The sequence below is a fragment of the Ptychodera flava genome, chromosome 1 (assembly GCF_041260155.1).
Source record: "Ptychodera flava strain L36383 chromosome 1, AS_Pfla_20210202, whole genome shotgun sequence".
Taxonomy (NCBI): domain Eukaryota; kingdom Metazoa; phylum Hemichordata; class Enteropneusta; family Ptychoderidae; genus Ptychodera; species Ptychodera flava.
Window position 1 is genome coordinate 47,503,106 of NC_091928.1, and position 27,112 is coordinate 47,530,217.

The 27,112-nt window shown below is 40.0% G+C and overlaps 3 protein-coding genes across 3 annotated transcripts; 2 read left to right on the plus strand and 1 right to left on the minus strand.

Annotated features, from left to right (window-relative positions):
- The first annotated feature begins 2,770 nt into the window (after positions 1-2,770).
- Positions 2,771-3,538, plus strand: LOC139139633 (uncharacterized). Its single transcript, XM_070708507.1, has 2 exons — positions 2,771-3,046; positions 3,346-3,538. The coding sequence occupies exons 1-2, from the start codon at positions 2,780-2,782 to the stop codon at positions 3,529-3,531; spliced, it is 453 nt and encodes a 150-aa protein (XP_070564608.1). The 5' UTR covers positions 2,771-2,779; the 3' UTR covers positions 3,532-3,538.
- Positions 3,539-5,811: 2,273 nt separating this feature from the next.
- LOC139145233 (type II iodothyronine deiodinase-like) lies at positions 5,812-8,198 on the plus strand. Its single transcript, XM_070716263.1, has 3 exons — positions 5,812-5,823; positions 6,181-6,353; positions 6,897-8,198. The coding sequence occupies exons 1-3, from the start codon at positions 5,812-5,814 to the stop codon at positions 7,156-7,158; spliced, it is 447 nt and encodes a 148-aa protein (XP_070572364.1). The 3' UTR covers positions 7,159-8,198.
- Positions 8,199-9,485: 1,287 nt separating this feature from the next.
- LOC139139645 (DBH-like monooxygenase protein 1 homolog) lies at positions 9,486-26,308 on the minus strand. Its single transcript, XM_070708514.1, has 12 exons — positions 25,807-26,308; positions 25,215-25,364; positions 20,134-20,307; positions 19,858-19,941; positions 18,870-19,052; positions 17,149-17,251; positions 15,699-15,865; positions 15,247-15,447; positions 11,386-11,445; positions 10,903-11,036; positions 10,508-10,682; positions 9,486-9,674 (listed from the first exon to the last, which is right to left on the minus strand). Exons 1-8 carry the CDS (start codon positions 26,077-26,079, stop codon positions 15,250-15,252), a joined length of 1,332 nt encoding a protein of 443 aa, XP_070564615.1. The 5' UTR covers positions 26,080-26,308; the 3' UTR covers positions 9,486-9,674; positions 10,508-10,682; positions 10,903-11,036; positions 11,386-11,445; positions 15,247-15,249.
- Positions 26,309-27,112: the final 804 nt, after the last annotated feature.

Sequence of the window (27,112 nt, forward strand, 5' to 3'; positions counted from 1 at the left end):
GAAACAATGGATTGTATAGACTTAGAATGTTTGCAAACAAGTCCCTGTCTCCCGAAAGAACGCTAAAATAAATTAAAAAGACAGTTTCATAATCACTTGCACTAAGTAAAACCGTAAGCCAAATATTGATCCAACTTTAAATCCAGGAGACAATATCAGATCTTAAATGATTAGCGATGGTAGTGAGTTTAGTGGATGTCCACTTACAGCAAGTGTTCCAGTGATGTTACATACAGTAGCGAGACTTTAATAAAACGGGTTTTAAGACAACTTGGAGAACCCTCGAGTTACACGTTATTTCAACTGTTTCATTTTTCAATATAAACTTTGTCAAGGTTCCGCGATGGGTGACGTACCCCCATTGCTCTCTGCTTTGAAATTCGAAGAAGGAAATTGTCGCGAGCATCAAGAAGGGCAGCATGGACGCGATAGTGAGCGCCGGCACATCTTGAAAGAACAAACAGTTAGGACGCATATCCCTCAAAGTTAAAAAGAGGGTAAAAAACTTTCAGTTCGGGTATCTTGTGGACAGCAGGATTACTAATTTTCTTGCTGTAACCTGGTTAGATGCCCCAGATATACCGTCAGCGTTGTTAGTCACCTAAATTAGGCCATCTGCTGGTCTGTAACAGCTTGATGATCTGCGTTCTGTGTCGTGCAAGTCGACATTTTCAGTGACCTTCAGAGTCAAAGTCCAACCCACGCCAGATAGACCTATCACCTGACTGTAAACTGGCTTGACTGTATCATTTGGTATCATTTAAGGGACAACGCCGCTCTTTTTGAGCTTTTTTTACATAAATTTAGTTTGATATGAAAAGAAGTCTGTCTTGTTTGACCTCTTGATATATATATATATATATAGAGAGAGAGAGAGAGAGAGAGAGAGAGAGAGAAGAGAGAGAGAGAGAGAGAGAGAGAGAGAGAGAGGATAGTAGCTGTCCCGTACAATGTGGGAATGTGACCAATAAGTTTTGTCGCAGAAAAGCAATTCAGGATAGGAAAAATCCTTTTTGTCTAAAGGTCTCAAACGAAATCATCTGTTGGCATTCAGTAAATCAGTAATTGACATATTTGCAGTGTTTTACAATCATTTTGTACGCTGAGTCACTTCATGAAAGTATTTCACGTTTTTATGACACCACATGCATGTCCAAAAAGAGCCCTTATAACACAATAATAGGGTAATGGCATAAGAATAGTTTCGCGATACTTAGGCTGAGTGTACGAACTGTGGTTTTAGCTTAGTGCAACTGATCTGTGTTCTTTGTGTTACCTCTGACACGAATGCCAACACTTGCATACCATTGTTGTGTTCGAAGCCAGTGACAGATATTTTTACCAAGGAGTTATGGAGCATCGCACACGTGAGGTCGAAGCCACCTTATTTATTTAGTTATCTGAAGACCCACGTGAGATACAGTGTAAAAACAAAGAACAAAATGATGGTGTTAACATTTTAATGATAAACTGGTCAGTTTGCACGGTCCTACTTCAGAAGAATTGCAACCTAATATCGATCGTTTTAATTGTAAAATTGGTTCAACACATACTCTTAAATCCATTACTGTGTAAAATCATTAAATAATCACATCTATGAGTAAACGCTAACTTTTTTATCGATGATTAAATGTGGAAAGAAACACACTTTCTGTATCATCATTGGAAATCTTACTTACTGCCTGCCTATTAGATTGTATTTTATGTCTTTTGTCGCTGAAAGTGAGTTAAAGGTTTTCAGGAGAACTAAATCATATTTATCAGTAAAAACCTATCCGGGCATCAGGATCACTTCGAGATTAACGCTTTGATCATACATGCCTGTTGTCCGGTGCATGATGAATGGGTTTTTCACAGTGTCTCATGTACGTACATACCACTTGACCTTTGTGACTCTGGTGGTAAAGAGATCAATATCTTTGAGGATTATGGAGGTAAATGCTATATATTAAAATGTTATCTGGTCATCCACGTTACATTTCATCTGCTCGGTGGCACTGTTTTACATCCTGTTGAGGGTAAGTGCTTCTCCGTGTGTTTGTAGCCGAAATTGTGGAGCAACGAACGAACTTGCCAAATTGATGTCATTATGTCTGCTTCCGGCTTACAAGCCGTAGCTTTCATTGAAAAGACATCAAACTGACTAATAGTTCTATCTTTTGACGGTTGGTTGTGTGTGTCTGGGATACGTGTAATTTTTCTCTTTGGGTTTGTCATTCGGTTTTCAAATCAAACAGTCGCTTTTGTTCAAAATATTTACTCATGCAACCTCCTAATCAAGCAATATGGCCCAATGTTACGTTAAACAGAAGTATGTTTTAATAGAAGGATATATTATCCTAGTCATACCTCCGCTATTTCACCATTGTTACCATTAAGGCTACAGATACGAGGACAAACAAACTCCGTATGTGTCATATAAGGGACGAAAACCATCAGAAAGGATTAGAAAAATATCACTTTGAAAACAGAACTAAAAGACGGTATAAAGATATGTTGCAGATTTTATTTCACAGTGTTTGGCCACAGATGTAGTCGAACATTTCTTTTTCAATAATATGTTTGCTATTAAAGCCATATGTTATTTTCAGAACCATTGTTTTGTATTTGACTCGCCTGTCTCAAACATTTGGTGTCTTATACATTTTTGTAGGCGTTTGTCTGACTGTAGGCCTGGTTGCACGTTTGTTCGTTTGTTTGTTTGTTTGTTGAAGTATTTTACATGCATTCGGTTGTTTACCATACATTTCATTTCCATTCTGTCTCCAAGACTATAAAGATGGCGTCGTTCATTGAAGACAGAGAGCTTGTGAAGAATATGCTTCACCGTTTTAATGAGTTGATGTTTGACGAATCTACTCTCCAGCAGTATGACCTGAGATTACAACCAGACATAATAGACCCCGCTACGCTGTTTGCAGTTATGCTTGAAATTGAGGGCGTCCACGCGTCCACCGTTCTTACGGAAAACGGCATTGATCCTGAAGTACTCCAAGGCGGTCGGTTACCTGGACTCGTGTGGCAACGCTATGCCCATGACAAGGAGGTGTGTAGATAATTACTTCACAACCTTATCATTGCTAAAGGAGTGCTCCTAAAGGCAGTTGTACCACGATTTGGTTATGAAAACGACTAATCTTTTCTTTGGTTTCTGCAAGAGCTTTTTGAAGCAATGGGACTCCTTGTAATAATGTTTATTTGTAAAAGTGTTAAGTTTTTGCCCAGTACTCCTCAGTCTTGCTGCTAAACACAACAATATAAACTTCCGAGTTGCATAGCTCAGGTAGGACCAATGTCGATACAGTCTTTACCTATCGAGAACAATCTTTCTTTTCTTTCACGTAGATTTTGAAATTGCTTTATCGTCTTGAACCCTATGGAGCAAAAATTAGACCTGGTAATCTTAAAGTCGGGGACAATAGACCAGATATTGACCTCCTCCAAGTCGAAACAAGAGAAAAGATACCCTTGTCAGAACTACACGTAAACAAAGATCGTCCACTGGTTATCATTGCTGGCTCATTTTCCTGACCCCCGCTAATGGTAAGTCCTGTTCAATATGCGCATGTGTTGAAGGGGTAATGGCTGTTATTTTGATTACATCTTATTCAGAATGTCTTGTTCTTATGAAAAACATGTTTAATTTTCTCCAAGTAGTGTTTTCACGCATAGGATTGGCTTTGTGAATCACATCCTAATGAGAACAATTTGCAATGTTGTTGTTTACAAATAAATTCTAGCCCGGAAAAACATTTATTTGCCAAGAATAACATTAACCATTACATATATGGAGGCTATTTACAAGGTTTTGAACATCATTTCGACATAGGTTTGGCTGTAGATCAAGAAACGGTAACACCCGCAATGTACGACTAGAGAAAAAACAGCTTGTGTCTGTATTTCGGTAATGTGAGTAAACTCATATGCGAAAAAGCCCATCTTCGACCACATCGACATTATGTCAGGCCACCTCTTTTACGAATACTTTATGACCAATATTCATGAACTATGTGCTTGAGAAATCATTTTTGCATTCAGCCAAATCTTAAATTTCTATTTTTATTTGTTCAACTCGAGTATCAATAACTGTTTGATAGTTAAAATGCCATAGAGCTACCCGGATTCTCTACCATAAGCAAATATCTAAGACAAGCAAGTTCTATACCTTTGCTAGACCTTTGCCGGTCTAGACGTTTATCCCAATAAACATCATCTACTACAACTTTGTGTCGTCCCTGTGTAGTGGTATGCAGTTAGTAACTCTCAGTGATTCCCAGTAGTAGAATTTACCGACTGTAGGGCTAAGTGGTAACACAGGGTGGAAGAAGTAACGACCTGATGAAAATTAAGCCTCAATTCTTCAACTTTGCAAGAGTGAATATCGTTGACTATAAATCAATGCAAGGGAAATCCCTAATCCGAATGTGCTGCATAAAGGACAATTTGACAGCTTTCTTCGGAGTCAAATAGATACAGCAAAAATTACATTATTTGCTGAAAGTTAACGTTTACCAACATACACTGACGTGTCAGAGAGTAATATTTGACGTCACCGGCATAGGTAGTCTATTTTAAATGTACAGAATTCGGGATTCAAAGCATAATTTATATCTTTTATCAAATGGATAAGAAGGTTCCATTTGTGAAAGTTTACATATGTATTTAGACCGCAGTGTTATCCCGTATTTCTTTCCCTCGCGATCACACCAGCTCCGACAGGCTCCAGCTCGAGCTTTTTCGCGACAGGGTAATAATTCATATTTGTTTCCTTGCTGCTTATATTTCTACCTGTTTGTAAAGAATTTAGCATGGAACCTATATAAATGAGTAGCTATTTTTTTGCTCTGTCCTTTCCCGCCGTAATTGCAGCGAAAGGTTTGAGTGAGACCTGTTCCACAAAGTCACCAACCTTTGACCCGTGTACATGTGTACAACACTTTAACCAATCAGACTTGGGGATGAGGCATAAGTAGTCCATGATAAGTCAATGACATCATTGTGTTTAAAACCTGATAACTAAAGTACATATCATACTGCCAAATTTCAGAAGTCGAAGCGATTCGCTCTATGCATTACTTTATTTGTATTTCCCGTTGTTACGTTTGTATTTCCCGTTGTAACATATGTAATAATAACAAAATCTTATTGCGAGATTGCAAGCGCGCCGCACGCGGGGTATCTGCAGTAGGGGTTGCGGTTATTCTGCCGTTCCCGTACTGCAAGCCCTTGTGCAAATAACTCAAGTACAACTCGTTCGCGATGCCTCGCCGTGGGGTTCTGTCATATTATCCGTACCAAGACCTACGGATGTTATCAGTTTGGTAAACGTGACCGGAGGACCCGTACCGTCTGTTAATATCTGCTTCCCTCTTATCAACAGCAGGTACTGATAAAAGCGCCTGTGTTTTGGGAAATGCACAATGTTAGAATGACAGCTATCTTGAATCACCTATAAGTGTGGTCCTATGCAACTTTAACATTTGCCGAGTCATTGCGACATAGACTAGTTGACCTTATCAAGCGTCCCACCATGTCACTGCACAAAGGCTGAACTGTCTCATTCCTTGACTTGAGGTCACAGCATATGGACATAGACAGCTGAACATCTCTCTCTCTCCCTCTCTCTCTCTCTCTCCTCTCTCTCTCTCTCTCGTGATCAAAATTACTTGGTAAATCAGGAAAATGTAGATATAAATGCAGAAACATGTGCAGTATTATATTACCATGCACTGTCTGTCGCATTTTAATTGGTCGAGCTCAACCACGTGACTGACCACAAATACACAATGGTTTGTTTACATGCCCGTGAATATGGATAATATCGTAAACATCGTATCTTTAGAGCTAAACGTAAATTCCACTTTGTACAAAGTTCTGGGGGCCCGTTGTCTTTCATGGGGGAAATTTTCGTATATTTTTACGGTTTTCTTCCGTCCGTTGATAATATAATGGAAATAACAGACTCCGCCCTGACCATTAACGCTTATTAATTGGCGCAGGCGCAAGGAAAGTCAAAATAAACGGGCGAGGCCTGTTAATGTTTGGCTTTCCTCTCGCCTTGCTGATAAATAAACGTTAATGGTCGCCTAGCGCATCCCCTATTATTTCGATAATATTTTCTTGTCGAGTTTTTTAACTTTATAAGTTGTTTAACATTAACTTTGGTTTTTCACATTTCAGGCCGCGGTCCTAAGCGGGTCTTTGTCCTCACTGCACCACGACTACAAGAACCTGGTCGACTTCTTGTTCATCTATCTGCTCGAAGGACATCCGCGCGACGGCTGGGCATTGGGCTCGTACTTCAGTTACTTCGACCATCACGAGAACTTGGATGACAGAATTGTAGCCGTCAGGTACTTACTACCTACTATCTTATCTTCCGATATTAACGTTCTGCTAATCTCTACTTATCACATTGAGACCATATTGATGAAAAGTGATCAAACTCAGAATGGATAACACCATAGATTTACCTGCTTTATATATTTTACTGTGTTAAGGTCGACAAGTGGTTTGCTCTCTGGTCTGCGCAAAAAAGATGTTAGACTGCAAAAGGTGCGATTCTAAAAACATGAAACACTGTAACTGGCCAATATGACCATTTCCCGCGATCAAGTCATGCTATGCACTAAACTACTCACATACCAATCAATATGCAGACACTATACCAAAGTGTCAGCAGACCTATACCGCTTAGATGTGATTCCCCGTGTTCGTAACTTAGTGATACCGCGTGTATATTCTTCTCTCTCTCTCTCTCTCTCTCTCTCTCTCTCTCTCTCTCTCTCTCTCTCTCTCTCTCTCTCTCAAATCATAAACAAATATGAATATAAGTAATCGATAAAAGAAGAACAATTGCCCTTATCCACTAATTGTTGTTTACATTCTCAACCCAGGCGACTGATTGAAGCCGATTCTGAATTTCAAACTTTTACGACCGACATCGAAGATTTCAGCAAAGTCAGAGTCGTGGTGGACCCAATGGAAAACAAATTTGCCGACGCCTATGCTGCTTTGCCGGACAGGGCTTTCGTCATTGAGGGCGATAAGATGGCTTACATCGGGGGAACTGTAAGGGAACAGTCGAGAAATCCTCTGGTGATGATTACTGAGAACGTACGAGATTGGCTTAAAGTGAGATTTTCCGACAGCAAGTAGAGTTGTTATCAGTATTCCCGCTGTGACTTAATTTGAATATTAATAAGCAAAGTTAAGAAGACGACAGTAGATGTAACTTTTGATGATTTGTTTCAAATGTCAACTTCAAATTCTTTTTCTATTCCCCTCAGCGGGTCAAGACATAGACAACGTTAAGCCTGTCAACTTAGCCTAACCTGTGCGTGTGTGGACTACTTTGCTATTGTTAATTTTAGTCCGGTCTAAAACTTAAATGTAAATAATAACAGTGCATTTTATACGTAGAGACGCTATGTGACAAACGAAATACTGGCTGCTTCAACATGATGCTCTGGTGAGTACAACAAGGGTTTGTATTCGCCCTTTAAATTGAAGTGCATAAATCTGCACAAATTAGATTTATGAACAAAACCAGATATTATTCACCATCGTTGTCAATGCACCTCCTAGATTTCAGTTCCACCATCCTTTATCAGTGCAGTCAGTCAGTATACGACTGTAAAGTGCGCCACAATTCGTTTTTATACAAGAGTGCTAGTTAGGAAAGCATTTGTATGCTTATTAATCATAGCAGACTTGTCGCAAAGATCAATCCAGTTATATCAGTTGCAAATGCCATCTTAAAGATATACTGTCACCTGTTCCAAATTTGCCACAGTTACCATGGAAAGAGAAAATCTAACCAATCACAGATTTAAAGCGGGTGGCCGCTTTTTAAAACACAGCCCCCTCACATAGGCATTTTGAATACCAAGGAACGCCTCTCTGACCATATATGGGCATATTTAGATTACAGGTGACTGTATACCTTTAAATCAAGTGTTGCACCAGAGTTGTATTTTTGAAAAGAAGTTCTGTCAGCTCTAGAATTTCGTAAAGGCAGCTCCATACCACAATTTTGTTTAATTGAAGAGAACTGTTCTTAAAAAAAGAACGTGAAAGTCATTTTGCGATTTGAGGGTATGACAAGAACTCAGGTCGTAATGACGATACATGGCTAAAGTTACGCAATGTATCTGATAGAGTCAGGCCTATTCATTGTAATAAACCCTCATGTGACAGAGATATATTTGTCTGTTTAATCTTGAACTGTATTGTCAGTATATGAGAACCAAAGAAGAGACACGATCATGAATAAAGGATAGTAATGAATGTCATCGAAGCTATACCTATATACAATTTTTAATGTATAAGTTACTGACGCAGTCGTATTAATAATCGTGTGTGATTCGTCAAATTGGGTATGCTGCCTATCAAAATTGTCAGCTGGTCCCTATGTGGACGAGTTTAATTTTATTTGATATATTTGACAAATTATTCAGTAAAAAGAAACAGAGGAAGCTAAAAAACACTGAAAACAAAATTGTGAAGGTTACAAAGTTAAAAATAGACACGTTGACATAGTAACTCGGACTAAAATTAGCAGAGAATGCAAAATTAAAGAAACAACTTTAAATGCACTGTCTACGTTGTTTTGTTGCAACGAAGAGGGAGAGAATTGTTTTGAAAATAATTGAAAAAACGAAGAAATAAACGCCTAGCTTTTCTTTTTCCTAGTGAAATTTATAATTATTGTAACAGTTTTGTAAAGTGACAAGAATCTGACAAAACGTTTAAAAAGGATCAGGAATTTGGGAATTGGTGTATTCCTGGAGGCTTCATGTAGACATGAAGTCCTTGAAGACATTTCCGTAGCTCAGTTTAGCGTCGTTCCGAGTTCGTATATCATACGTTTTTCGTTGACCTTACCCATTTCAGTGCCCAACCCATAGTGTTCAAAGTGTATTATTCACAAGTATCAAGTATTCGTATATTTGGATACATCCATATACATATATTTATTTATTTCCTTTTATGTCTACACTTGTTTATTTTTTCGATGGCGTCTTTTTTCAGACAGTTATATATAGGTCACTGAGACATATTGTGATTAAGACCCAGACCACATTTTATGCGATAAACAATGAACAAACTATTATCAACAAAGTTTGATTGCCTCGGCGTGCTCGTGCTACACGCAGTGATACCATGGTGTGAAATATTAACGTACAGCTGACCATTGCTCACTCCGTTTGCAATCTTCGTCAAAAGGTACGATGTTTGAAAGGCAATCATTCTCGTTGAGCGTTCAGCGATTCACCTCGTTATGTCTGTTGAGTTCAGAAAGCTGAGCTTTGGATCAAATGAAGTGGAAGTCATTTTGTCACTATTCCATTTAACGTAATTGTAAAAACAAAATTCGGATCGTTTGTCACCATGACAAAGTGAATTAACCTATAGAAGATTGGGGAGAATTGAATACATTAAAATATCGAAAATAAACGTTGTCATGTTCTTCTCAACAAAGCCATCCCTTAATCTTAATGAGCTGTGAGTTCACCTCGAAGGACGCCACCAACGGCTGCAACGACTGTAATGACGATTGTATCCGAAGCGATAATGGCTGAAAGCGAGATTGTCGGTTCAGTGACGTCACATTCACGTTGCGGGGTTGGCAATCGTTCCACTATCTCGATTGAGTTGTGAAAGACATGTCTCTGTGATAATAAAAAGGGAAAATGAGAACGGGTATTTGTTTTAATATAATCTGTAAAAGGTCAGGTATCCCTAGCTGCAGGTACTAGATTTATATGGCACTGCGCTCAAGCAAAGGGACACAAATATTGAATGCCAAAAATCTGGAAGATTCTCCTGGTATCAAGAATTTATGCGTTCATTTTAAAACCTTTACACTTATTTAATGACTTGGATATGTGACCCACTTTTGTCTCAATTGGCTTAACGGAAAAATAGTGGTATGCTGAAATTTTATCACTAGGTATATCTGACGAAATAAGCTATTACAATATAACAATTAGCATGTCAATCCCCTATTCTGTACTTTTTCTTTTAAATGACATTAGTCTAACCTTTCAGAGGCAAGTGTAAGCAGAAGTAAAATATTCGCGTGTTTTCGGTGCAAACCATCTCGTTCGAAAGTTTAACAAAGAAACTGTTTTTTACATGTAACCTACTTTACAAATACTCTACAACGCCATCGAATTCGTTGTCATTCTCACATATGACGCGATCCGGTCCGTGCAGTGGATGCGTCAGTCAAATAGAAAATGATAGAAAGTATGGCAGTGCCTGAAGAACAATGGATTACATTTTCAAACTAGGAGAAATTGATGCTTGCCTGAGGGTACCTTTGGCTTTTGATTTTATGGTTACACACATACCCCCTAGGATAATGTACATTTCTACTGTTCATCCTCGTTCCCTCACAGTCTTTTATTCTTTTTTTATTAAGTTCAACTAGACCCGCAATCCTACTTTCATTCGGTAATAAAAAGAGAAATAAGGCGCGAAATTTCTGTTGTTTTTTTACCATAAAGACATTCGGAGCAATTCCTCCCAATGAACTACTCCGCTGGTAGCCCTCTTCGTTTGCGCGTTGCAATCGTTCTATAGCCTCTGCTGTCCATTCAGTTATGTCCAACACGCTTGTTAGAGACCAGCCAGCCCACTTTGGAGGCGATATGACTGTCGGATTCCACCAATCCCTGAAACACACGTCATTAGCCAATCAAATTGTGAAAACCTATCACCAGAAGAATTCAAATGTAAAACAATCACGTGTTACCTTTTAGTTCCATAGCAATCAACCTTTCTGTGTGAGCAACAATTCTGAAAAAAAGTATCTGTAAACAAGCATTAGAAGGCCTGATTTAAATGAGAGGCGAGGAACAAGATTTTAAAAAATGCAGAAATTGTAAGACATACTGAGTCACTTCCTCTATGCCCACGGCAGCAGCAGTCTCATTCGCCTCTGTAAACGTAAAACAATAGTCCATTGCGATTCTTGGATACACATACAAGAACGCAAAACACATCTCATTGGTGGTAGGTAAACCGCCCTGGTGAATATAATATACCAGTATTTGTTACTTTAGACGTACTAGGCCTGGAAAGGTATTGGTACGGAGCCCAACATTAAACTCTTTATATTTTATACTGTTGGCGGGAGTGTAACGTTCTGTCCCGTACTCAGTACCTTAGTAAATCTCGTGCATATTACTATGGTAACCAAATTATCATGGTTTCCTTTACACCTATTAGCAACGACAACAATATTATCAAGCAAAACAACAACAACAACAACAACAACAACAAAAAATCAGTGTTTTTCGAGTTTGTTATGAAAATAATATCATAAAACATAACCGATAGCAACAAAATTTCTAAATTCACTTTGGTATCACTTACGTATGTCACATTACTTCTGTCCGTAGAATCGTAGACACATTCTACAACGACGTCATCTCCCTGCAATGATAATTGGAGTCATAGTATGAGGGGTAGGAGATTGATGAGTGAAGAGCGTCCCCTGACCATCATTTCAATCAAAGCTACTCGCGAATTCAGCAAGGAACGCCTCCATCATTTGGGACACCTGGGGCGCGTTCGATTATGATTATGATCGTGATTGGCCAATCATGATTGTGATCGCGCATTCGAATACGCCCTATAACAATCATGATTGACAATCACAGCAATCATGCCCAGGGCGTGATTGGTGTGATTACAAGATGGCGTACAACACAGTCACCGGTGCTTAAAGCAGAAACGGCGATAATTTTAAAGTTTCAGAGAGTAAAATTTGAATTTGAAAGCAATGTTTAAGCAAATTTAGTCGCAAGATGCCGGTTTAATCGCCTCTGTTATTAAAAAATAAATTACCTTGATTTACAACGAAATTTGAAAAAAAAATTATTTTGTTTATTTGTTCAGAACACAGTGCAGGCTATCTAGGCGCACTACCGAGTATAGAAGTGCATGCGGTATGTACAATAAACTATTCCACACGAAGATTTGATGGAAACGTTTACCGATAAACTTGTAGGCGTCGCTACGTATGCTGCAGCTCTGCAGAAATGCGTCAACACTGACTGAAAACGTGATCGTAATAGCCAGTTTTGTTTACAACTTCGATTTCGAAAATGATGTCACATATATCATAATCATGATCGTGCAAATCGAACGCGCCTTGGCAACCCATACGGTCAGAAATCGATGTGGCTGGCATGCATTGCCACAGCTGGCTTAGCATTCCAAACGCACACGCTCATGTCGCAATAAGGGAGCGTTTGTAACCTCCATAAATGTAGTAATTTCCACAGATGTAATATTAGCCACAAAAGTAATAAAACAGCCAACCATTAATGTAACAGCCCGGAACCACAACTTTAATAAATAAGTTAACCATAAATGTAATAAAACTCGACTATAAATGTAAAAAAACTTGAATTTTTCTATGATCATTTGTTCATCAATGCCCTGAGTAAATCATAAACTTCAATAAGACTAGTGTAATGTTATTGCATACTACTTTCCCTGAAACTAGTTTTCCTTTCCGAAACACAGATTATAATACACTCACAACACTATCAGAGGTACCGATCAAACCATTCGATAAAGGAAGTGGAAAAGCAGTTAAAGACACTAATAATGACATAATAAGGAAGCGTCAAATAGCTCGCCAATGAGTGATACCACGCGAAGTTTACAACAGACGACTTAGAGCAAACAACAGAATATACAACCTTATAACAGAAACTTACGACACCAAACATGTTTGCGACGAGAACTTATATCTATAACTCTGTCTAGTGAATACGATACGAACACTACCTTGAACACAGTAGAACACATTAAATTAGCATCCCAGTAAAGGAACAAACTTCAAGTGGGACAATATAGGAATACAGACAATCTATGAATTATTCCACAGTTTATCCACTGAAAATGAGTTTGAGGCGACTGATGAAGAAAGTATGGCAAATTTTCGAAAACAGCGTTAAACGACCGTAGTGTTATACAGTGTCTCCACTGACGCTGGAGTAGAGACTGCACTGACACTCACAGTACAACTGTGTCTCGCTGTGGCCAATCAGTTCTATACACAAAAAGCGAAACGTAAAATACACTTTCAAAATACACAAAACACACTAAACGCAAACAATTAAGATATGAACAATGTGTGGAGTTGCTTTCCTTTATTACATAGATAAATATTTAAGGGCTAATTCTTCAATTGCAATGACAAAATAGATTTATTACATTTATGGTTGACAAGTATTACATTTATGGGTGACTTGTTTATTAAATTTATGATTACCATTTATTATAATTATGGTTTGTGTTTTTATTACATTTCTGGAGGTTACAGCGTTCAATTAAGATGGCCGACAAGAGCAGCCATAATCAAAGGGTGTCATCTGACACTTAAAAAACTGCAAGGGGGCGTGCTGTTTTCTCACAGCATATATGTAGGGGGCGGGGCAATTGATTCTCTAAAATGTCTCACGTTGGAATTGTAACCTCCACAAATGTAATAATCTCCACAAATGTAATATCAACCACAATTGTAATAAAATGCACCCATAAATGTAATATCGCCCATAAATGTAACAAAAATCAACCATAAATGTAATAAAAACACCAACCACAAATGTAATAAATGGTAACCATAAATGTAATTAAAAAATCACCCATAAATGTAATACTTGTCAACCATAAATGTAATAAATCTATTTTGTCGTCGCAATTGAGGAATTAGCCCTTAAATATTGATCTATGAATTAAGGAAGGCAACTCCACACATTATTCATTTCTTAATTGTTTGCGCTTAGTGTGTTTTGCATATTTGAAAGTGTATTTTGCGTTTCCCTGTTTTGTGTACAGAACTGATTGGCCATGGCTAGACACAGCTGTAATCTGAACGTCAGTGCAGTCTCTACTCCAGAGTGGGGAAGACTGTATAGCACTACGATCCTTTAACGCCGTTTTTTCGAAAATTGCCGTACTTTCTTAATCAATCGCCTCAAATTCGTCTTCAGTGGATAAATTGTGTGGAATAATCGATAGATTGTCTGTATTCCTATGTTGTCCCACTTGAAGTTTGTTCCTTCACTAGGGATGCCAGGATGTCTAATTTTGTTCTACTGTGTTCAAGGTAGTGTTCGTATTGTTTTTTACTAGATTGAAATATATGTTCTCGTCAACATGTTTTGTGTCGTAAGTTTCTGTTATAAGGTTTTATATTTCTCTGTTATTTGTTCTGAGTCATCTGTAACTTTGTGTGGTATCACCGGTTGACGAGTTATTTTGACGCTTCCTTATTATGTAATTATCAGTGTCTAGAACTGCTGTTCCACTTCCATATCTAATGGTTTGATCAGCACTCGCCGTTTTCTGATAGCGTTCTCAAAGTATTCTGTTCTGTGTTTCGGAAAGGAAACCTAGTTTCAGGAAAGTATGCAATAACATTACACTAGTCTTATTAAAGTTATTATTTACTCAGGGCATTGATAAACAAATGATCACATATGCAAGTTCAAGTTTATTACATTTATGGTTGAGTTTTATTACATTTATGGTTAATTTGTTTATTACATTTGTGGTTGCGGGTTGTTACATTAATAGTTGACTATTTTATTACCATTGTGGTTGATATTACATTTGTGGAGATTATTACATTTGTGGAGGTTACAGGAATGCCCTTGCTTCAAGAAGGATATTCTGGGAAATAAAGGTGACGCCCGAGCGGTTTCATTCGCTAAAGTCAATACACTATTGTGTGATGTCTTTTTTTAAGATCACATTACGTACAGCTAACTCATTGACATGGCAAGTCCATAAAGGCTTGTTTTACCATAGCTTTTACCTTTGAGGGGGAGGGCTAGGTTCCTTACCAGCTTTAGCGTAAGTTGGCAAACCATGAATTCTAGCTATAACACACGACTCAGACTAAACTCAAGTTATACACACGTCCATATAACGTAGGATATATGATACTTGACACAAGTAATTTTAGTTTATTCATCGGTAGGCCTGTATCAAAACAATAAGATTTATATAGGATAACACATTTATTGCACAATGTTACATGAAGTTTAAATACCAACAGCTTTCTCATAAAAGGGACCTTCCGAGAGACAGTAAACATCCTTGAGGAACAGAATAATTGCAATTTCGCAAAATCGATATAAGTTCACACACTTCACCGGGTTTTCTAGGATACGTAACCGTGAATGTGCAAAGAGCACTGATACATCGTCCACTTACCGTTTAAGAACGGACCTCCTCTGACAGCCTGTGCATTTCTTGATAATTGAAATCGTAATGATCATCTTTCAAAATCACACCAAGTTCCTTACCGCGGCGCAGATGTCTGACACCGACAGACTTGCCGATGAGGTGGGTGTGTAGTTCAACGGCGAATACGTTCACGTCTGTCACCTGACCAGTCACGTGATCGACAAACCCCTATAGAAATGTTATCGGACAAGATTAGAGAATGGTTTTTGACAAAAGGCTCGAATTTGGTTTAGGTTATAAAACGTTGCACTGTAAGTATGGACAATATCGAGGCACATTTGGTACTTAACCGTCTGAAAAATCTTGATCCCAATCATTCTGACTCGAGAAAGAGTTTCTTTGATGATCCAGACTTCCATTGATATCCATTAGTAACATACAATTAATTATTATCCCTTCAATAGTTTTAAGTGTGTTACCTCTTTGGTGAGCTCCGCCAAGCAGTAGGCATAGTTTCGGAAATTCTCAGCACCGGGTGGAATGACCTGCTTGTTCGATACATCTTGAGCGATGCCCAACACACCTGCATCGTGAAGTCTGAGTGTTGGCGTGTAGAAAATCCGGATGCCTGAACTGTCGTAGATGTCTGGAAGGCGAAGTAAACGGGTCATCAGGGTAATCAGACATTCGAAGTGCACTCTCTGAACAATTAATTCACAGACACTGAATGTGCCATATCAACGACCATTAAAGGTATACTAACCCCTGGTGCACTCTCTCGCGAATTTGGTACAGATGTACCAAACTGTACTGCAAAACTAGAAAGCACAAACTCTAAACTTTTCCGTAAATTTGGGACAGGGTTAAAACTCTACATTCTATAAAATGATGAAATCAAAAGTGTGTGTTTTACTAATGTCCAACAGAGGGGTCTAATGTATACATTTTACTAACATTTTCTCGGTCAAAAATCTAAATGAGGCGAGAAGGGGAGTAAAAACCACGGCACATTTGTGTATAGCCTTCCTACGTGGAAGTGCCTCACAACCGTGGTTCAAGCATTTCGGATGTAAAGTACAAAAATGGGCTCTCAATGATGCGCCACGCCCTGTACATAAAATTACACACCAAATGATTACCGTTGCTTATTAGAAACAAGACTGAGTGATCTTTCGGGATCCAAGTGTCATATTACCGCCAAACATTACGTCTTTGAAACTGCCTTGACAAACAGGTACACATCAAAGACCACCTTTAGCCAGTATCGCTCCAAAAATGGCCTCAATGCCCATGTAGAGCGCCATCACAGTTTGGAGTGAGGAGCTGATTGTTTTTTGGTATTTATATCGGAAAGATACTTGAAATCACCATGCAAATCGGTTGGCTGCATTGTTATCACGACTCGTATCAAATAGTACATGTAACATTGTTGTTCATAGGTTATGAGAAACAATCCTGTGTTCCCGAACTGCCGGTGCAGAATAACTTACTAAAAATTACGTCCTTTTCCGCGGCAGCAGATTTACTTCAATAGGTATTCGTCCCTCTTAAGGCACCACTAAACCTTGACTTTTGACCAAAATATGCATCGCTCTTCACGTTTGTCGTCATCAATCGAGCAACATACAACACGATTTGAACTAGTTTGAGAAAATTGGATCTTTCAATTTTTCAAATTTATCAAAAGTGCTTTGGTGCCGTATAGCTTAAAGTTGCAATATTACAAATTGCCCATAAGAACAAGTGTGTTGCGAAAAAAGAAAAAATGCAGGTTAGCTTACATTTGCAGATTAAAACCAGCATTACTTAAGTATCCAATCATCCCAAATTAGTTCCAATCCTGTTATACTCTCTGCCAGTCGAACTGATAAAAGCGACACACATGCTTATGCCAATTCAGCCATGTAGTTCATGAATTCGTTTACTCACTGTTAATTTCTCCAGGGTTGTCATAATGTATTTCTAACATCACAAAGGTCGGGTCACCAACGTCGCCCAAGGAAAACCCAGCGTGTTCTGGGAAATAAAATTCCTGTGAATAGCAGCAGTAAAATTTGAACCGATTTAAATGACAGGTTTTAATGTATACTTGCATTGACTTGCCACGGGGATGAGCTTACGAGCTTTGTCTAACACTGTTATCCATTTTAGTCTTGAAAATCTGAAGATTTCCGTTATCACTCTTGCAGGTCGCATACCACTCCGCCATATTTGTTTAAAATTCCCAGAATGTGTCCATGCATGAAAGGTTGGGTGGGACGGTAGGTAGGTAGGTAGGTAGGTACTAGGTAGGTAGTTAGGTAGGTACTAGGTAGGTAGCTAGGTAGGTAGCAGGTAGGTAGTAGGTAGGTAGTAGGTATAGGTAGGTAGGTAGGTAGGTGTAGGTAGGTAGGTAGGTAGGTAGGTAGGTAGGTAGGTAGGTAGGTAGGTAGGTAGGTAGGTAGGTAGGTAGGTAGTAGGTAGGTAGGTAGGTATGGTAGGTAGGTAGGTAGGTAGGTAGGTAGGTACAAGGTAGGTAGGTAGGTAGGCAGGTAGGCAGGTAGGTGGGTAGGTAGGTAGTAGGTAGGTAGGTAATAGGTTAGGTAGGTAGGTAGGTAGGTAGGTAGGTAATAGGTAGGTAGGTAGGTAGGTAGGCAGGTAGGTAGGTAGGTAGGTACTAGGTAGGTAAGTAGCCATGTAGGTAGGTAGGTCAGTAGGTACTAGGTAGGTAGGTAGCCAGGTAGGTAGGTAGGTAGCCAGGTAGGTAGGTAGGTAGGTAGGTAGGTAGGTAGGTAGGTAGGTAGGTAGGTAGGTAGGTAGGTAGGTAGGTAGGTAGGTAGCCAGGTAGGTAGGTGGGTAGGTAGGTAGTAGTAGGTAGGTAGGTAGGTAGGTAGGTAGGTAGGTAGGTACTAGGTAGGCAGGTAGGTGGGTAGGTAGGTATTAGGTAGGTAGGTAGGTAGGTAGGTTGGTAGGTAGGTACTAGGTAGGTAGGTAGGTAGGTAGGTAGGTAGGTAGGTAGGTAGGTAGCCAGGTAGGTAGGTGGGTAGGTAGGTAGTAGGTAGGTAGGTAGGTAGGTAGGTAGGTACTAGGTAGGCAGGTAGGTGGGTAGGTAGGTATTAGGTAGGTAGGTAGGTAGGTAGGTAGGTACTAGGTAGGCAGGTAGGTGGGTAGGTAGGTATTAGGTAGGTAGGTAGGTAGGTAGGTTGGTAGGTAGGTACTAGGTAGGGTAGGTAGGTAGGTAGGTAGGTAGGTAGGTAGGTAGGTAGGTAGGTAGGTAGGTAGGTATGTAGTTACTAGGTAGGTAGGTGGTAGGTAGGTAGGTAGGTAGGTAGGCAGGTAGGTAGGTGGGTAGGTAGGTAGTAGGTAGGTAGATAGGTAGGTACTAGTTAGGTAGGTAAGGTAGGTAGGTAGGCAGGCAGCCAGGTAGGCAGCCAGGTAGGTAGGTAGGTAGCTAGCTAGCTAGCTAGCTAGCTAGGCAGGCAGGCAGGCAGGCAGGTCGGTACAGAGACAGACAGATCGACTGACTGACTGATATAAATCGGAAGTGATAATCGAAGTGAAATAAAGTAGGCACTAAAGCAAACAAAGCATTCTCTTCGCGATAAAACTTTGAAGTCAAAACACAGCAATAAACAGATGCGAGTAGTGTATACCTGACAGGGGTTGCTTACCTCGCCGCCGATTGCCCATGCGATAACTGCAGAGTTACAGTTGTTCCAGTCTTGCGGCATATTGGCATTGTAACACTCATGTCCGCTTCCATGATGGGCTGTTTCGTTGAAGGCGACACGACACTGATATGCAGTGATGTGATGAACGAAAGCTTCGTTGCCAGCCTGGATGACGGGCTCGTACTAAAAAATATTACGAGGAAGTCAGTTTTGCAAGTTCTTCAGGAAGATGATATTCCGATAAATGAGACCTACAGTAGGAAGAATTGTCTATGTGCCAAGTCTTATAAAGTATTACCTAACAATTGAAATACAAGATGGAATACAACATTTATTTGAAATACAACATGAGCATGCTTTAAATGGAAATGTGCCATGTGACCCGTCGACTTTTCCATCATGTATTTTCAAACAGGGGTCAATCCTGCATTGCATGGTAAACCAATCAAATACTCAGGTTGTGAACAAACCGATGATAAGCTGTTTTTGCACAACCATCTTGCGGGCGAGGTTACAAACCACTTATTTAACCTTCGACTCAGAGAAAAAAATTCATATCCAAAGACGCATAAGCTGGTGAGCAAGCCGTATCCGAACATAAACTGATGTGTTAAGATTTAAATCAAGGAGGACTTGCACTGCAGCATATCGTAATTTGCATAACATGTGATGTTCAGGTTAAAAGCTCGAGCGAACGCTAGTGTGAACTACAAACCCTTTATCAACAACGGCGACGATGGACAATACACACAATCTACAAATCTACACCTTTCAATGCGAGTCACATGTTCATTTTGGGGAGCGAGGCAGCACAAAAGCAATAACATAATACCAGACGGTACAACAAGAGCTACACGGAGCTTTCATTCTTTCTACATCGTTTAAAGAAAATAATAGAGTGTTCGTTCATTTCGTTGTTTGATCTAGTACGATATTATACCCCTTCAGTAAAAACTGTAAATATTCCAATTATTGATTCCCAACTCACCGCTATCATGTGATGTTTTGAGTCCAACTCTGGCAGCTTGTATCCAAGACAGAAATAAGTCGTGTCCTTTGCAGGAATTAGATACTGCAGAAGAAAAGGAAAGTCATTAGCAAACATTTCATCTTTTAAAACTAGTTTTGACTCAAAATGTAAAAAAATACGATCGATTAAATATTCAGATCACTTTTGTTCTCGAAAACGATGTTTAGTTTCCAGTTCACTTTTTAATTAAAATATTGTTGAAATGCGCATTTTCATGATACAGCGATCACTTACGTTTTGGTTCAAAAGGTCGTATGTGACGACATCCCCTCCGAGATCGGGGTCTGACTCCCCCGCCACTGTGAACAGCCGCAGACTCTTTGAACCCCGATGGGTGTGACGCAAGAGTGACTCATCGTCTTCTGGGTCACGTGAGTGGTATGCCCAAATCATGCGACTTGTGTCTGACTGTTGGTGGTGTTAAAGAATAATGACTGTAAGCAATAATCCTCGTGATCTTGAGCTGTTGTGATGCGAGAAGGTAAAGCTATCCGCAATTGTACAGGTCACTATCTATAGTAACAGAGGCATGTCAGGATACTTCGAACTTAAGAAGTACTGGGCAGTTTTCAAGGTGACCTTTTCTGAATACCCGCTCCCATTTCCCCGAGAGGAAAGTCAACGACTGATTGCGAAACAGCACAGGTGTCAGAGCGCTCTTCGACTCCAAGTGTGATCTGCGAACTGCGAAGTTCCGACCACAAAAATGTTTTCGGTGACGTTCAACCCTTTATGTCTTCGCTCAGACATCGAAGTGTGTCTGACAGTGTACCGATGATAAGAAATCAGATATACTAATCCAGAGATAAACATGAAATAACCTGTGCTACAAGTTTATCAAGGGCAAGCTGACCGCCGAAATGGTCGTGGTCTAATGACCTTCAACATTACCGCAACTCACAGAAACATTCATTGTTTACTTTTCTTCTTGAAAGTGTCATTGAGTCCATTCTATTCGATTTATGGTATTGTGTTCTGAGTCAATCAGTGGTCACTAAATTCGCATAATACGTAATACTATTAATTTAATTGGCAGCACAATAAAACAATTAATTTCAAATGTTGTTTGTCTTTCTCTTTCAATTAACCCTCTCTCTCTCTCTCTCTCTCTCTCTCTCTCTCTCTCTCTCTCTCTCTCTCTCTCAAAACACAACCCGGCTCAACAAGACACTGATATTACAGTTTCAGGTTAATTTCTCTGTGAGATACGAGCCTGGCGGACGAACGGTTTCGCCTGTCAACATTATTTACAAATATGATCAGCTGATATTACCGTCGAAAAAATATAAAAATTGAGATAAGACATGACTGATAAGCCCAGCTTGACTCTGATTTTGCAGGAACGAGCCCATTGGCAACTTTCGGCGGGTTTTTTAACCCCAGTTGACAGATATTCGGTGTCTTTCGAATGAAAATATCTCCAAAATGGTCTACACTTTAAAATGGCAGCTTTGGAGGGTGGTACGTGCGAGATTTTTCTCGTTACATCATTTTGAAGTTAGTCATTGAAATACGCAAATCGCCATTACACTTTCCCGCGATTTTAACGTTGACAGTCGACTCATTTTTGCGGGCGTTTTACGATCGTAGTTCTAGCTTACTTAGTTATTTCTTATATCATTCGAAGGGGCAGAAAACCAGCTTTCTAATGATGCCTAACACGTGGGTGCCACGGATAGGTGCGCAACGGTGCGCGGTTTTGAAAACGGGAAGCATTGTTGATCGCCGGTCGCCTGACTAGTAGATATTGCAGCCGTAGCCCTGCGTACAGGTCTGTGTGTTCCCGGCGTTATACGGCTCTGTGGTACGTACCCATGAAGTACTTAGAGGTTATTACCCAATATCGCCTGTTCCTGTGTCGTATCAGCATGAGTGTCATTTGTGCTGCGTCAGACACGAGACGAAGTCGAGTGTCTGACGCAGCACAAATGACACGAATGCTGATACGACACAAGGAACAGGCGATATTGGGTAATAACCGATTTATCATATACCCATGCCCATAATTTTAGGGAATTTTTACTAATAGAACGAAACACCTTAAATTTGAGGCTTTACTTTATTACGCCTTGCGCATAAATATCAGAATGTTTATGTGAACAGGCTTCATTCATAAAGTATACGACGAAGATGTCAACATCACGCGCGACATCGCTGCAAGTCGTCCATATCTCAATGAAACCAAAGAAGAAAGACACCGGGATACAAAAATCGTCATACAGAAGGAACATTTTAAGGTGCATATGCTATTACAATTATAACTTATCAAAACTGCTCAGCTTTAAATCTATCCTGATTTCGATCGTCGTACGGCACGGAGCTCGCGCGGAGAGGACGCCATTTTGTTAGTTTACCTTTAGAGTTGCCATGTCAACAGTCGTCGCACGCGCGACATCGCTGTCACGCCACGCGCTCACTACCTGTTCGGTGGAGACCGTGCACAGTGCCGGCGCCGTGCGAACGGTAGAATGTTTGCTAGAACTTGACCAAAAAAATACCATGGGAAAACATTTCAAGACTCAACGTGATATTTCCGTATTTTGCAACCAGAAATACCCGTGTTCCTCGAAGCCCTTCAAGTTTTTACGTCGGCGACATCGCTTCATAGGCGGGGAGCGGCAGCCATTTTGTTGTTTACGTTGTTTACCAACAAACTGCTAATGTAGTTCGGGAAAACTCTAAAACTGATGACGTTCATCGTGCATATCTCCACGTTTACCGTGAAATATCACGGCTGATATTTTACGTTGAACGTCACTAGGATGTAGCAATATGGGCATGGGTATATGATAAGTGTATGTATGGATGTAAAAAATAGATGTAATTACACCACATGCTCATTCCGTGTCGCGATTCGCCAGAATACGTCACGTGACGAGAAAATAGATACGTCTAGTCCCAACCAGATCGACAAAAGTGACGTGACAGGGTATTTTTTGAAAAGCTATTTCCCTAGGGAAATAGTTCCGACCAAATTTGGAAATGTGCCCGGTCACGTGACCGTAGTGTCGTCTGCAGCTTTGCAACAATGGTGGGTGACTAGAACATGATGTGCGTCTGGGCCCGGATAGGTGACGACACATTCTCTGAAATAGATTTTCCAACATTTTCCAACATTCCTACAGTGAAGGAAATTGAACAGCTCATCGACGGAAAAGATTAAAGTGCAACTAAAGATGTCGCTAGGTATGCTTAGCATATTTTTTGAAAGATAGTGGTACCCGTACAACTGAAACCTGTGGAAACATCGCCCAGTAAACTTGTCACAATTGATTGCTGCGGTGCAAAATATCAAAACTCATTAAAAACTATATAATCAACATGAGCATGTGGTGTGTTATAAAACACCTATAGCCTGGTCTTTATTCGGGCTATAGCGCTCGTCTATTACCCCTCGTGGCTATGTGTTACCAGAAACACATCGCTATACCCTCGGCCTACGGCCTCGGGGAATAGCGATGTGTTTCTGGTAACACACGGCCCCTCGGGATAATAGACGGGCGCTATAGCCTCATGACCAGGCAATAGGTGTTTAATATTCACTGATTGTCTCTATGAAATAAAGGTAAAGCAACTCCACACATCCTATCTGAGTTGTTTGCGTTTTTGTAATTGTGTATGATGTTGTGTATATCGTGTTTGGCTGTTTTATGTATAGGTTGGGTGTTGATTAGCCATGAAGCGACGTGTCAGTCACCTATGTGCCTAGCTGTACGTGATATCGCAACGGTACTTGTGGCCTGTATCGAACGCGCTCGAGTCCTTTGGGTCATCGCCACAGTCCCGCTGCGAGCCACTGAATGGGCTTTTTTGGCAGTTTACGACACCGACCTGTGTTGTATATTTAGCTCGCAAAATAATAAAATAGATAAAGCATGCAATAAATAAAATTATACCAACTGTATCACTGACTATCTCCGACTCATCTTCTACTCCTGCTAACGAACCCGACTGTGACAACATGTATTTTCGACCGTTTTTCGGTGAGTCGTCGATGGTTCCTGCTCGAATTTGAACTTTTGACCTCCAACGTATTCAGTGCGTTGTACGCGCGATCGGGCAAACATCGCAGAAACCGTCGACGGCTCACGGGAAAATGGTCGAAAATACGTGTTCTTATCGTCAAGGAAGTTAGCAGGCGTACAGAATGAGTCTCAGATAGTCAATGATAAAGATGCAAGTTTATTTTATTCAAAGGCTGATATAGTTCATTATTTTGCGAGCTAAATCTACGACACCGGTCGGTGTCGTAGTAAACTGCCAAAGAAGCCCATAGTTTGGCTCGCAGCGAAACTGTGGCGATGACCCCAATGACCCGAGCGCGTTCGATATACGCCACAAGTATCGTCTGCGCTGCGATATCACAGCTACTATGTGCCTTGCTCTGGAGACGCCGAGCGGAGGGACTATCTGTGATCCTTTGACTCTACGTTTCGTAAACAGAGTATTCTTCAGTCGCTAAAATTCATTTGTGATAGGTGGGGCGTGTAGAATGATTGATTATCGTATGTGTTCAAAGGTTGTTCTACTGAAGTTTATTATAAAGTAGGGCAGTGAGAATGTCCATGGTTCTGTCTTGTTGTGTTTTTGTATGCTCGTGTGAATCGGAGTTCGAGCTATGGCATTTATGAGTGTATCGCCTATAGCCTATTCTGTTCCTTTTCACGGTTGTGGAGGGACATCACGGTTGTGGAGTGACCGTGTCCTGATGTATGCAATTAGATTAGACTAGAGTATTGTCGGTGGTGATTTTTTGGTTTTCGTTCTAGTTGTCCCCTTATTTTCTGTTTCTCCGCCGATGATGCGTTCTTTTCATTTTTGGTCACGATATCGATCATCGACGGCCCGAACGACGAAGCACGGTCCGGACCGTGGACGAAGACATGAAATGACTGCCCATCCGATGGTGACATCAATTGTGAGTCCTAAGCTAAAAACGTCTGGAAGACCAAATTTTAAGTTCCATGATTCTGTTGTTTTCCTCTATAGTCGGAGTCGAGCAGTCGCGATATGCGCATATGTCAGACCATAGACGTACGTTTCAACGTTGGCGGCGGTGTTCCGAATGACGTTATCGACACGGTGATTGGTTTATTTTAGTCACATGGGGGTTTATGGGATATATTTTAAACGTCTCCTATTTGAGACACGAACTGATTACACGTATTCTTCATAAATGCTTCAGAACATATTCGTCTCTTCAACACAAAGCGTTATATGTGCATTTTGAAAACGCGACATAATCGCACTCTTGTGCAATAAATGATAAAATTCATCACTTTTTTGATGAAATAATCATATAAAAATAGTATTACCGTAATCAGCCAATCGTGTTCGTCGTCACAGGTGTCAATCAGCCTCTCAAATTTTAGAATGGTAAAGTCATCTTCTTCTTTGCCGAGCAGCAACCTGTAATCTTGTTGGTCGTCCACAATAGGTTCAGACTTTGATTTTGCATGACGATCCTGTAAAAAAATAATTAATTAATTAATTAATTAATAACGTTGATAAAAAAACTTTAGCATTCCTGCAGAATAGGAGTACCAAGTAAAGTACTGACTTTACTTAAAAACTTGAATCGATTGTCAAACAGTCACTTATAAACATCTAATCTGCTATATATCGGACTTTAGCTTTCTTACAAACGACAATTATCGGTTCTCCAAAGTTCGATATGCCTACTTGAAAGTTGTTATAAAGTGTTATTACATTACCGGGTTTTTGCCGAGTTGCTCTTGCTTGGCTACAAAACAGTTCCTATTTGCGCTTTACCAGATTTCTTTCAGTGTATAAATTCTCCAAATGATCCAAATGATCAGAGTTAAAACTTTGTATAAGCATAGAACATATAAAAGATATTTTTTCTAAGAATATACAATATTCATTTGACAAGTCGACATCGCCTACCGTGAACTTGACTTCTCCGTTGTCGAGCACCCAGCCGACGACCATATCCGATCCCGGCATACCGCCGTTGGGCGAAAACCCGAATCCAACCCAGCCTGTCGTTCTGACGTGAACTTCAAACGTGATCTTCTCGTCGTCGAACTTCCAGTACACGTGGTAATTTTCATTGCTGTCTAGGACGACATTGTGAGTGTAATCTTCTGACGTCGGCAGGGGAATCGACTGGACGGCGACGATGACAAACAGCAAAGGGACAAATAGCTTGGGAGCCATGACAGAAGTAGTCCGCTCGCCAGTAATCCACACCACTAAGTAGTGTTGCTAAATTGTCGAAGCTATTATCAGAGACAATAAATCACAAAGATAACATTGCTTGTGTTCTTTGGTCACAAACCAATCATTTTCAATCATTTGCCCGCGAGATTTATAACTTCTTAACATTGCAAGTAGTATATTATCTCGTCGAGACGTGCCATATACCTTCCCCTTCAGGCGTGCACATGAGTCATGGCATCACACAATGGCCACTGATTGTCATATGACTGTGAGCATTCTCATCACAGCGTTGACGTGACGTACGATGCCATAGAAATACAAAAGGCTTTTGTAGCAATCTGAATCAACAACGCTTAGCGTTGTTGATTCAGATTGCTTCAGAAGTATAAAAGTAAATAACACGTTCAATAGGGGAAAATTCCACTTCAAACATTTTTTTACATAAGTACGAAGAAACTGAGCTTTCATTCTACTAATGGAGGACGGCTGAATGTAGTTTGCTCCTCGAAAGTGAAAGACTCAAACTTTTTGCGCAAACTTTCATTAAGGAATCTTTCAACAATTCTCTTTTAAAATCAAGAATAACAATCGGGGGTCGCCGTGCAAATTTTGGTACTAGAGAAACAAACTATTCAAGATTTACTGGCTTTGAAATTCAAATGGCCACCATTTTTGTGTTAACTCTATGGGGAAAAATAAAATTTTCGATAAACTAAGACGGTATTTTTTTCCTTACACCAACAGCTTTAAAATGAACCCCCATAAGCGGTAGATCTGAAAAGAATTTGAAAAGTTTGAGAGTTCAATACCCTTCCCGAGGCGCTATCTACCCTCAGGTGAATTCTATTTATGGATATCCAAATCGAACAATGAAAAAAAACCACATTAAGTTCATGTGACTGGCCCTCCCTCGGTTGCGGGAAATCAATCAGGCAAGTAGCTTAATTTGCCATTTATATTTTTATATTCAACTCGGATATACGCAAACAGAGAGGACGGCATCGACAGGGCAGAAGCAGTAACATTTTAA